The 11,777-nt window shown below is 46.2% G+C and overlaps 2 protein-coding genes across 2 annotated transcripts; one reads left to right on the forward strand and one right to left on the reverse strand.

The window, feature by feature from the left end:
- The first annotated feature begins 2,170 nt into the window (after positions 1 to 2,170).
- LOC123137578 (replication protein A 32 kDa subunit B) lies at positions 2,171 to 6,267 on the forward strand. The gene is made up of 10 exons (XM_044557395.1): positions 2,171 to 2,466; positions 2,552 to 2,662; positions 3,744 to 3,841; positions 3,933 to 3,974; positions 4,060 to 4,137; positions 5,078 to 5,156; positions 5,265 to 5,333; positions 5,415 to 5,500; positions 5,721 to 5,789; positions 5,861 to 6,267. The coding sequence occupies exons 1-10, from the start codon at positions 2,335 to 2,337 to the stop codon at positions 5,943 to 5,945; spliced, it is 849 nt and encodes a 282-aa protein (XP_044413330.1). The 5' UTR covers positions 2,171 to 2,334; the 3' UTR covers positions 5,946 to 6,267.
- A 766-nt stretch (positions 6,268 to 7,033) lies between these two features.
- On the reverse strand, positions 7,034 to 11,575 carry LOC123137577 (probable metal-nicotianamine transporter YSL14). The gene is made up of 6 exons (XM_044557394.1): positions 10,999 to 11,575; positions 9,419 to 9,582; positions 9,148 to 9,245; positions 8,931 to 9,065; positions 8,493 to 8,682; positions 7,034 to 8,370 (listed from the first exon to the last, which is right to left on the reverse strand). The coding sequence occupies exons 1-6, from the start codon at positions 11,447 to 11,449 to the stop codon at positions 7,267 to 7,269; spliced, it is 2,142 nt and encodes a 713-aa protein (XP_044413329.1). The 5' UTR covers positions 11,450 to 11,575; the 3' UTR covers positions 7,034 to 7,266.
- Positions 11,576 to 11,777: the final 202 nt, after the last annotated feature.

An 11,777-nucleotide genomic window follows, 5' to 3' on the forward strand; every position in this document is an offset into this window, starting at 1 on the left:
ACCAGGCCCATCCGGCACGGCGTTCCGGAATCTCTGACTTGCCTTGTGTGATTGCCCATCCAATGACCTGCCCGGGTTTTCTCAAGTCCAGCTCGCGGAATTCTTCTATGTTCACAGAGAAAAAGATCTCCGTTGCCACAGAATGTCTGCAAGCATATTCCATCTCATGCAACTCGATAAGTATCTTCTGTTTTTCTTTCACAAGCCTACGAAAAAAAATCTCCTTAAGATCAGAAGGTTCCTCCATGAATGGATACTTGTTGAAATCCATCATGGTAACAATTGCCTCATCATTGCTCTTGAACCATGCCTCAAGCTCCCTCTTGATACGAAGTACTCACTCCGCTACAATCTTCTCAGACGCTACCGCCAGACTCTTAGTACAATGTCACAACACTTCTCATATACTTTCTTCATCTCCTCCGGGGTCATGTTTTCCATGCTATATGAAATGGAACAACCCAAAATTCAAATCAAATGATACAATACAAACACAAAGCATAACTTATTTAGGCTACATAATGTTCTCACTGGTTCAAATGACATAGGTTACATAGACGATAAGGGTACATGCCATTATAGTCCAAATGACACTAGAACATCATGTGTTTCAACCCCCTCTACTAGTCCATCAACAAGACATCTTTGTCGTACGCCCCGGAGTTGCAACAAATGACATCATTTCTTTCACGGACCCAAGCCCAACGAGTTGCCCGACTAAGTATCGCCGATTATGGTTGCCTAACTAGCCAATCAATGATCTGGCCAGGGTTGTTAAAGTCCATCTCATTCACTTCATCCCATGTTTCACATAATGCAATTTGCCTTGCAAGAGCGCGTCTATGAATTTTCCTTCCTTCTTAAGGTTGCTTATGTTTTTCTCTTTAGCTTGGTATAACTTAACTCTGGCATCGTCGCACTTTGACACATAATACTTTAAAAAATCTCTACAAGCCGCATTCAATGCATCAACGACTTTGACCCACAAGTCCATCTTTTCCTCAATGACTGCACGTTCACGCTTCGCCGCCGCCTCCGCGGAAGTCTCAACAAAGATGATCGATCCCATCCTACAAGTCGAGGCATTACTATAACGGTCATCCAAGGCAAAAATCCTAACCGTCTCTTGACAAAAACTATAACCCTAGGAGTAGATCGAGCTATAATTCAAGAGGTAACTACTCTAACAAAATCCTAATTAAACTATAACCATAACGTTCGTCATATAGACATTTACTTAAGCATAACCATAACCTTAGCCCTAACCATGTCATTAAACCTAACCCTAACAAAACCCTAAATGATATTTCTTACTACCCAAACAATGCTAGTGACACAATACATTGTCAAAGCACAAACATTACCCTAAATGCATCATATACATTGATTTCACCACAACAAAACCATGACCTAGTGATTCCAACAAAATGAGCAAAATGCATGATTTGAACCAACCAAATGAAGGGGGGATGGGGAAGGTACCTTGGGTGATGCAAATGGCCTCGATCCACCGGTCAAATCTCAAGCAATGAAGGGGGATCTAGTGGGTGATTTGATGGGGAAGAAGAGGGGGAGAGAGCTTGAGCTCGAAAAGAAAAGTGGGGTGAATGAGTGGGTGGGGAGCAGCACATCCCCCTCCCCTCACAACCTTATCCAGGAACCTGCCGCCAGAGAACTTGGCGGTAGGTTGCAAGAGCCTACCGCCATAGCCGGCGGTGGTAGGTCCCTTTGCCACGTGTGCACGACCGTTAACGGCCAGACGGCGTCAGGGAACCTACCGCCATGAGGGACGGCGATAGCCTGTACTTACCTATCGCCAGGTTCTCCGGCGGTAGCAGAATTTTTTTTATACCAGGATCAGATTCCAATTTTATACGCCGAAAGGATCAAAACACGAAATTTGACCGCCCTCGGCTCGCCTGACGCCCTGACCCTGCGCAAATAGGCCACGCGCCGTTTGAGAGCTCTCCTGCTGCGCCGCGCACCGTCCGTGAGCGCACGAGTCAAGATAGCCCCCGAGCCCCACCGCTCCCGCGCACGCATCCAAACCAATCAGACGCGCGGCGCAGGGCCCGGCTGCAATTTTTTTACCCGTGACTTGACCCGACGCTGCGCCGCACCGCCACCCGGCGACCTGCGCCTGCCGACCCATTGGGCCGCGCGCCGCACTGCCATACCCATACCGGAGACCCAAGGTTTCGTACCGGAGAAGACCCCCTTTCCCCACAAAACAAAACGACCGCCCCTCCGCCCTTCTCCCGCCCTCGCCCCTCTCCCTCTCCTCCTCCCCTCCTTCCCCGGCAAGACTAGGGTTTGCAGCCACCGGGCCTCACCATGTACAACGGAGGCGACCACTACGACGGGAACGGCGGCGGCGCCGCCAACGCCAACAGCCTCTTCAGCGGCGGCGGGTTCATGCCCTCGCAGACCACCAACACCCCGGAGGGCAGCGGCGGCATCACCAAGGTTTGCCTTCCTAGCAATCCCGCCCAATCTCCCCTTGTTTTGTTTCCGGCCCCCAAATCTGATGATGCCGTCCCCTCCCGCTCAGACTCGCGGCGCGCAGACGCTGCTCCCGCTCACCGTCAAGCAGATTATGGACGCGTCCCAGACCAACGACGACAAGTCCAGTTTCGCTGTCAATGGCACCGAGGTGTCCACGGTACTAATACTGCCTCTTCGCCCGGTGTTTTTTGTTTTGTTTGAACTCCTCTTAACCCGGTGCTTAAGGACATTGTAAATAATCGACTCTCCTTTTTGGGGGATTTAATCGTTTCTTTTGTTTGAGCACTGATTCGACTTGTTTTGTATGCTTGCTGTGAAAGGTTTCACATTGTAGTTGGCAGAGCGGATTATAGTCGGACCGACACCTTCCTAGGAAAAAAAAAGAACCTTCCTCCGGACTGAAACATGTCTGTTCTTGAATTATTATTACTCACTCCGATCCAGGGAGTGAGGAAACGAATCTCCTCGTAATTTTATTTAGGCAAGCGGATTTGAAATTTGAACATATAACACTGGTCAGGTGTATTAGTTCAACTATGCAATAGGGAAAGAAACAATACCTTGGTTAGCGTCCATATTGCATTTGCTGAAGTTCTGTAATTTCTGTTCCTCTCCTAACCACACCCACCATCTGTAATGGGGCCTAAATGGCCCACACCAATGGGACTCCTTTACAAGGCATGACTCTGCAGCGCTGCTTGCTACCAGCGTTCACACAGTCATTGCTGTCCGTTTGATGGAAGGGATGCCGGAGGCTCATGCAGCCTCCCTTCCCCTTGTCACATACTCCCTCCGTTCACTATTATAAGATGTTTTGGATATTTCAAGATAGACTACATACGCAATATAATGAGTGAACAAACACACTCACTAAAACGTGTCTGCATACATCTAATTGAGAAAAAAAGTTGGAAACCATACACATGGCTAGTGAGCCACTGGGGCATCCTGGTTAACCATACACATGAGCCCAAATTGCTAGTAAAACACCCCCGGTTCAGCCATTTAATCAGGTTGGGGCTGGCTGCAGTGCAAGTGCAAGGATTGTGCAGTCATGTATTTCTGAACCTTGTGGTTTTGTGAAATGCACGCAGTTTAGAGGGCCCAATCGCAACTCGCCTTTGGCTGTTTGTGTAGTGTGGTTTGAAATGGTTTTTCTTTGAACACTTTGCTTCCTATCGAGATCGACGGAGATCAGCTTGTTGTTTATCTAATTGTTTTATTGCCCTGGATTGCAGGTTAGGCTTGTAGGACGCATGATGAATAAGGCAGAGCGGATGACAGATGTACAATTCATTCTTGATGATGGTACAGGCAGGATAGAAGTGAATCGCTGGTGAGATGTTATGTATTGCTTTGGTTTGTCTACAGTCGACCAAATTTTGGAGTGTCACTCATATACGCTGTCCTTTATTTTATTTTTCCAGGGAAAATGAGACATCGGACACTACAGAAATGGGTTTAGTCAAGTAAGGATTAAAACTGGTTGTCATATGATGGGAAATTGGTTTCCATGCAATAAACTTCACATCTTCGTCTTCTTTTGTTTACAAGGGATGGTGACTATGTTATTGTCAATGGTGGTCTGAAAAGCTTTCAAGGGAAGCGTCACATTGTTGCTTATTCCGTGCGGTGAGCACTTTGATCCTCCTTTTATGATATTAGAATGTGAGCTTTCAATAATTTATTTCGTTAGTTAGGCTGTGGTTGGCATTGTGATGAATTATAAAAATGTTGTTTGTCCAACAGTTTTTGCCTCTTTTATTATTGGGTAACCACCCTTTTCCTGCCTTTATGGATATATTTTTCCACTGCCGATTATTAAATAGTGAATGCTTCTTTCTAAGCCGACTGAGAAACTCGTATTGTTAAGTCGATTGAGAAACTCATATTTCTAAGTCACAACCACAACCCTTAATCCTTTATCCAATGGACACATTTTAGAAGTCATATGCAATGCCAGTTGCACACTTATACACATGAAGTTCCACGAGAACTTCTGTGCGACTCTAGGTCTCACGATGTGCAATTTGATCAGCTTATAATTAATATTTTATGGGTCACCTTACAAATAGCAAAACTGTATGAAGTTCAGTGTTGTGCAGTTCAGCTGCTGCAAACTGAGCCTTAGTATTTTAATGAAGTTTGCTGTATAAAGATTTGCTCTCTATTGAATCATGCCACTATAAAGGTGATTTGTATTTGTGCAGCTTTTCCATGTGCAGAAGTAGTAGAACAATTTAAATGGCTGGTGTTACCGTGTTAGGGACAACAGTCCCTCTGTTACGAATCATAAATAACTAAATATTGTAGTACATATGCACAATTATGTGATTACCGAACTTCTGACCAACATAATGATATATGGTGCTGTTAATATTATTGTAGTGTCGATTGTTTCTCATCCAAATGCGTTGATATATAAGACTGAAATTGTTTTGCTGTATGATGCGTGTAAAAGCAGTTAAGATTTTCTGTGGTGGAATGGTGTCTAACCTATGAGAATATTTTCTATACCCATTTGACATTGGTCAGCTACATTTTAATCTTACTTTATATGAATTCTTGTCAGGCTTGTAACCAACTACAATGATATAACACATCACTTTCTGTACTGCATTTATGTGCATTTGGATCTTGCCAAGGCTAAGGTACTGTCATCCAAGCCTTTCTTTCTAGTAGGATTTTATTTACAAACTGAACAGTATCTATAATTTCTGAAGATGCTTTCATTTCTTTGGATCTTTTATTGTTGGTAGAAATCTGGGACACAGCCTCAAGTAACTGCTAATGCATCATGGAACCAAGCTCCACCCCCTAATAATCAGGTAGTTTGAGGAAGTATATCATCATTTTACTATAGTAATCCACTGAATTGCTGCCGAACATGTTTGCTCCTCCTTACTCAGGCCCCAACACTATCTGCATCTGGGAATGCTGGTGGGCAAGATTTAACTGATATGGTCATGAATGTTTTTCATGACCCAGTGCTTGTGTAAGTTAATTCTGTTGCAGTGTTATGTTATGCTTAGCGCTAGTGGGTTCTTTTTCATATAATTTGTACCACCTGTGTCCCCCTGCGATCCTCCCCTTCCAGGCCTCCATGGTCATGCTGATGGGAAATATAAGCTTTTCTACTGTATATATGCCTCAATATTGCTAGGTATTCTCTCATTTATAGAATGGAGAACGATGACTGCATTGTGTTCCTGCAGAAACCTGGAGCATGGAGTTAGTATCGAACAGGTTGCAAGCCGTCTTAACATATCAGATGCACTTGCCAGGTATCACCCTTTACCCTGGCCCCTCTGAAATACATTTGACATTCTAATAATCCTGAATTTCTTTTTCACAGGTCGACTGTTACACATCTTATTGATGTTGGCAACCTCTATCCAACTATCGATGACAACCATTACAAGTCTACACTGAATGGTTGATATGGCTGTGCCCACGCGTGCAAGCGTTAGGCTCCCCTGGAGCGATCGAATAATATAAGCACTCTTGCAAGAGTTGTTTTTGCAGAGTGGCTTGCTGGTCCTCTAGACAGTCGCAAGGAGAGCAACTTAACGGCTAGGTTAAGTTGCATATCTAAGCACTTGCGCCTTATGTGTAATGGATATGAGTAGGTTAGATCTCTAGGTGCTTTCGTTTGTGTTTGCTACTGCAGTACCTCGAGAACATCCATGCCTGTGTGACCTGCAATTAGTTTGCGACTTGTTTGTGGTTATGACTCTGCCCTGCATATTGTTTCTGGATTCAGTTAACGTTTGCCCTAAAAATGCATATCATGCATCTGATTATTTCTGGATTCGAAATCCTCGGTGCACCTCAAAAGAATGCAATATCAAAAAGGAGAGAAGTTTTTTGGCACCAGATTATTTTTGCTGTAGCAGATGATGTAAAACTGCTGCCAAAAATACGACTGGGGGAGACGGCAGGAGGAGCTTGGCGGGGACGGTGGCGGGCAAGTTCAGTGATAGTGGCAGGAGCTCAGGGATGGCGAGGTATGGGGCGGCCGTGTGGGGACGGGTGATGGGCCGGCCGGCGTCGACGGGACATGGCAGCTATTTTGCGAGCTCGACGGGGTCAGGGGGCAGCTGCAGAGGTCACTGAGGGATGAGGTAATATATTTATGTTGGTAAAGTGGGATTTATATGGTATAGAAGCTTGTGTGTGTGTGTGTGTGTGGATGGTTTGAGTTGTACGCACGACGAACTAAAAAGTGCAGTTCCAACGCACGACTTCAGTTGACAAAAAACAAAGAAGATAGCACCCGCATGATAGAGCGGCGGGGTTCATGGTGGCCGGCGGAGTGAAAAGAGTTCGAAATATGCAGCATTGGAGCTAAAATTTGGGTATCATAGGCCGGAGCTTTTTTTTTGGGTAAAAATGCACTAAACCGCAATCTTTTGGGCAAGGCCGCAGTTTTCATATCTGGTGGAGATGCTCTTACGATCCAGATGGAACATTGTTATGGAGGAACATGTCACAACTCACAGCGCCACAGTTACACAAGACACAGACAAAATGTGAAATGCTGTTACACCTAATACTATATCGTTCTGCCTCTAAATTTTTTCCTCTTCCTTTTTACACTGCGAAGGAACAGCTACAATCGTTTCGGAAATTTGATTCGTAGGGATAATTCTCCCTTGCCTGGACCCAAGATCTGGCTTTTCTACAAAACAAGTGGCCTGGGAAAGTGGCTCTAATTACATGCGGATGCTGATGCGTGGCCATGGCTTGCCGTTGTCCCTTCTAGCCACCAAGGAATTTGTCCACTTTGACATTGTCTCCTCTTGTCAAGAACTTCATGCAAATGGGAGGATTCACCTTGGCAAGGGCAAGAATGGACTGAGGCAGGGTCCAGATCCCGTCCCCGCAAATCAACCCTGAAGCGACAGCAGGTCCGAAGGCATCTGCTTTTGCCTTGTTCACCTTCTCCCACACAAAGAGTATGAAGCTGCCCAGGAACATGTCGATCGCAAAGTATGACCCTATGTAGAAAGGTATAGCCATTGCCATAGGGAGCGGGATGAACCTCGAAAACTTGTGCGGTGTCAAGTCTCTTATCAGGTTGATGGCAATAGCCGCAGCGAAGAAGATGTAGCAGAGAGTCAGGCAGTTCTCCGGAAGCGTGTTGAAGCCATCCACACCCAATATCGCCATGTTTCGGTACACAATGGCATAAGGCGCTGGGTATTCGGTGCCGCTTGTGCCGATGTCGCTGAAGGCCTTGTAAAACAGCCAGAAGACACAGGGGGAAATGACACAACCCATTGCTGTGCCTATCACCTGGCTGATAAACATGGACTTTGGTGACGCCAAAGTCAAGTAACCAGTCTTGAAGTCTTGCATCAGGTCAGAGGCAGTTGACACGATGCTCATCATCACACCACATGCAGCAAGTCCTACAAGCACACCGCCATTGGCAAGGCCAGCCCATGCACCAAAGACGAAGATAGCAAGCTTGCCATAGGTGGAGGCAAGGGACCAATCAGTGAGCCCACTTCCGTAGGCATTGCAGAAGGCCAGGATAGGTGCTACCACATAGGCAACTAAAATGTAGTACCACTTGAGCTGCGGGAAGATCTGAGGAAGAGTGCCGATAGATATAGAAGCAACTACGGCATAGCCTCCATATGCAACTGCCATGGGGATTTGATCTTTCAGGAATAGTTCAGTGCGACGCTCATCATCAAAGGACATAGCTTCAGCGGTGGGGCTGCCATTGTCTGAAACAGGAAGCATGGCTTTCGAATTTTTATGAACCATTGATATGAAGCCGGCAATTGTGCGGATAAGCACCTTGACAAAGTTATATAGCCCATCCCCAAGAATCAAAGCAATGGATATAAAGACCTGTAATGGTAAAGCAACCAGCAATCAAAAATCTTGGTCGCAAAACTGTTGGTTTTTTCAGACAACATTGTTGGATTTTAGCTTAGACGAAAGTGAAGACAGTGCAAGATCAGAGTGCTTACCCTGTAAGCCTGCAGCCCATGAAGACTAGATTCTGGGAGAGAAGCAGGGTACCAACTCCCTTTTTTCTTGCCAATGAGAGGCCACATTATACCCCACGAGATGATACCTCCTAGAATAACAGACACATTCACGATGTGTGGGCAGATCATGCCAACCCCAACATATGTAGGAGAGAAATCAAAGTAGAACCTGGAAGACGATAAGTTAGGTTCAGTATAGGAGACTGCCAGGGAACTACCGTAAGCAAATGTTCAGACACTAGACATTATCTTGCAGCCGGTAAATAAGCATAAATAATTTCCACCATGACTATAGAAGAAAAACATAGTGTAGCAAGATGTAGACGTTTCTGTAGATACATTAGTCAGGTTATTTCCAGATATTGGACAAATCATAATCAATGCTGTCAGCAGAACCAAGATGATGTCATTACTGACCTATTCTTGTAAGCTTCAAGGCCTAATGTTGGGAAGTTCTTGAAACCGCAGTCATCGCCACCACTGAAGAACCATTGGAAAAAGCCCCAGAAAAAGCTCAACATAAAGTACCTGCCCAGTATCTTTACTTGCTTCCTGAAACAAGATGGTCACTGCTGTCAGCAAAGTTTTTTGGCACTTGTATAAGCAGTAGAGAACAGAACTGTTATCAACATACTTTGCAAGCTTGGCGCCCTCAGGTGTGTGAAAACCATTGATGAGATAAGCAGTTGCTGTGCCACTTGGATAGGTCAGCTTGTAGTCGACAATCATGATCTGGAAGAGCAACTCAGCTGATGAGAACAAAGTTTGCTTGTACTCCCTCTGTAAAGAAATATAAGAGTGTTTAGATCACTAAAGTAGTGATCTAAACGCTCTTATATTTCTTTACGGAGGGAGTATACAGTTATTTAGTAAGAACAAAGGGAGAAACATGTTGAAGGCCTTACTTTTCTCATGGGCACAAGAGCAAAAATCCCAATAAAACTGACGAGGAAAAGAAAGCCTATCATCCATCCAAGGTGAGGTTCCTTGATGTTCCAAGCATCATTAGCCTCCGTTGCTTGCTTAGCTATTGTGTCACTCATTCCAAACAGATAACTGCCAAACCCACCTGACCAATCGTAACAAATAAGAAAAGCAACATGTCAATTAGCCAAAGTAATTTGTTTGTGCATAATGACATACTAGCAAGTACAGTTTCACAAGGCAGGCAGATCGATCAGCAAAGATAAATAGGGTTATGTGCTAATGTACTTTCCACAATTACAGAAATTAATCAAGCAGTTGATTTCATGCATCGTATGATTTCCTCATCTTACGAATTATGATCATATATTTTTGCGAATCATCCCATGACCAATTTGAAACATAGATAATCAGTTAATCATCGCTCACCATCCTGGAAATTCCTATTTGATACTGGTGCAGTTGAAAGAGAAACAGAAGCATATGTAAAGCTGCTGACAAGAATTTCCACATAGTAGACCGACTTATGAACAAAGGACATTTGTGTCCATTTTCAAATCAGCAACGCGTATGCACTGTCACGGGGACTCTCAAGTCTGTGAAATGAAATCAGCGACTATCACATGAAAGTATTCCCATATAAGCTTGAACGTACATGTAACATGGTTCCAAAATAAACCCACAGACCATACTAGTTGTTTATGTTCATGTGGACTCAATGCTTCACATGCATGCGTCATGTCTATCATAGATAAATAAATACTAGAAAACAATGAGCCGTGCATCTATCTATTTTAAGGTGAGAAGTCAAACCAAGCACGCTCCTCCATTTGCAGCTTGTCCTCAACACTAGCTGTAATTTGCCTCTCCATCCTTATCACCAGCGCCAAAACTTCAAAAGATGTTGTTGACCATTGCACCTACTTGGTTCACTCATTCACCTAATGAACCAACCAAAAATGGTCCCTAATTTCGTCCTAGATGCTTCACAGTTCAGTCAGGTGCACGCAAGTACCATCGTCTCCAACATCTAGTTCGGAAGATTGGAAAAACAAAAGGCACACTGCAGTCCACCTAACACACCTATCAAACCACAAAGTCCGAATCCAAGAAGTTTCTTGTGTTGTGCTTTCCCTATCGTTGCTCTCATCATAAGCCCACTTTGGAGGATTTGAATGCGACTGGTTCGTATTTTTCCTTGGGGGCAAAAGAAACAATGGATTCCCTGATGCCCCAAGCCACCAACCCACTAGTGCAAATCGCTATGCCTATGCCCACCTCTACCTCCTGAGCCCAGATCTGCATCGTGCTCCTCCTTATCCCCCATAGCCCAGATTACGACGAATCCCAAAGCTATCGACATACACGCACGAACGAAATGGATTCGTCTACTGGTCAATGTCAGACAAACTTTCCATACGAAGGTAAGAGCACGAAATTGAGGCGTTGAAGCAAAGCCGACACTCAAACTTGACATTCGCAAAAAAACCAATGTTCCTAGCACGCTTCAATTGTAATTTGTAACTGTAACCGAGTGTAGTGGAAGGTTGGGGGAGGTTACCGCTGAAGGCGATGCCGTAGGCGGAGACGACGCAGGTCTGGATGACGGTGTTCTCCTGGCGGGTGAAGGGCTGGCCGACGAGGCCCATCCGCTCGAAGGCGTTGGTCCAGAGGCGGACGAAGAAGAAGCCGAGCAGCCCCGCGGAGACGTTGAGCGAGGGGATGATCCCCGTGGTGAGGTTGAGCTTCATGACGATGACGCTGAACATGACGGCGAGCAGCGCGCTGACGACCAAGGCCCGCAGCGTGAGCTGCTCCCTCCACGACGGCACCGCCTTGTCCGCGAAGACCTGCTCCACCGAGGCGTCCTCGGGGCTGGCGCCGCCATTGGCGGCCTCGCCCGCGCCCTTGCCCGCGTGGCCGTGGCGGTGGCGGAGCGTGGGGCCCGTGTTCCCCGCCGCCTCCGCCACCTCGTCGTCCCCGGCGGCGCCGTGGGTGGTGCGCGTGGCCATTGGCTTGGCCGCTTGGACTCGCGGTGCTTGCTTCGTTGGAGTGGTGGTGGTGGTGGTGGTGGGGGAGAGAAAATGCTGGGGCGCGATGGCTACGGCCCGGCCCAGGCGTCAGGCGTGAGCTGTCTCTCTGTGCTGCGCTGTGCCAGGCAATATTTATTGAGGGTGTGGCCCGTGCAGGTGCAGCAGCGGGTGGTGTGCCGTGGGGGTGGCGTCCCCCGAGGCGCTTGACGACCGTCGTGATGGGATCGGACGGGCAGGATTGCTGGTGGCCGGGTAGTATTTGATTTGATTTGATTTGTCGTCTCCAGGATGCATGGGCCGGCCGAAC

Source organism: Triticum aestivum, chromosome 6B, assembly GCF_018294505.1.
Source record: "Triticum aestivum cultivar Chinese Spring chromosome 6B, IWGSC CS RefSeq v2.1, whole genome shotgun sequence".
Lineage (NCBI taxonomy): Eukaryota > Viridiplantae > Streptophyta > Magnoliopsida > Poales > Poaceae > Triticum > Triticum aestivum.

Coding starts and splice junctions, on each gene's coding strand:
- LOC123137578 (XM_044557395.1), top strand. CDS start 2,335: ATGTACAACGGAGGCGACCACTACGACGGGAACGGCGGCGGCGCCGCC. Junction 4,138..5,077: donor ATTGTTGCTTATTCCGTGCG/GTGAGCACTTTG, acceptor AATTCTTGTCAG/GCTTGTAACCAACTACAATG. Junction 5,334..5,414: donor CTCCACCCCCTAATAATCAG/GTAGTTTGAGGA, acceptor CTCCTTACTCAG/GCCCCAACACTATCTGCATC.
- LOC123137577 (XM_044557394.1), bottom strand. CDS start 11,449: ATGGCCACGCGCACCACCCACGGCGCCGCCGGGGACGACGAGGTGGCG. Junction 9,583..10,998: donor CTACGGCATCGCCTTCAGCG/GTAACCTCCCCC, acceptor ACGATTGGTCAG/GTGGGTTTGGCAGTTATCTG. Junction 9,066..9,147: donor GAGGGCGCCAAGCTTGCAAA/GTATGTTGATAA, acceptor ATCTTGTTTCAG/GAAGCAAGTAAAGATACTGG.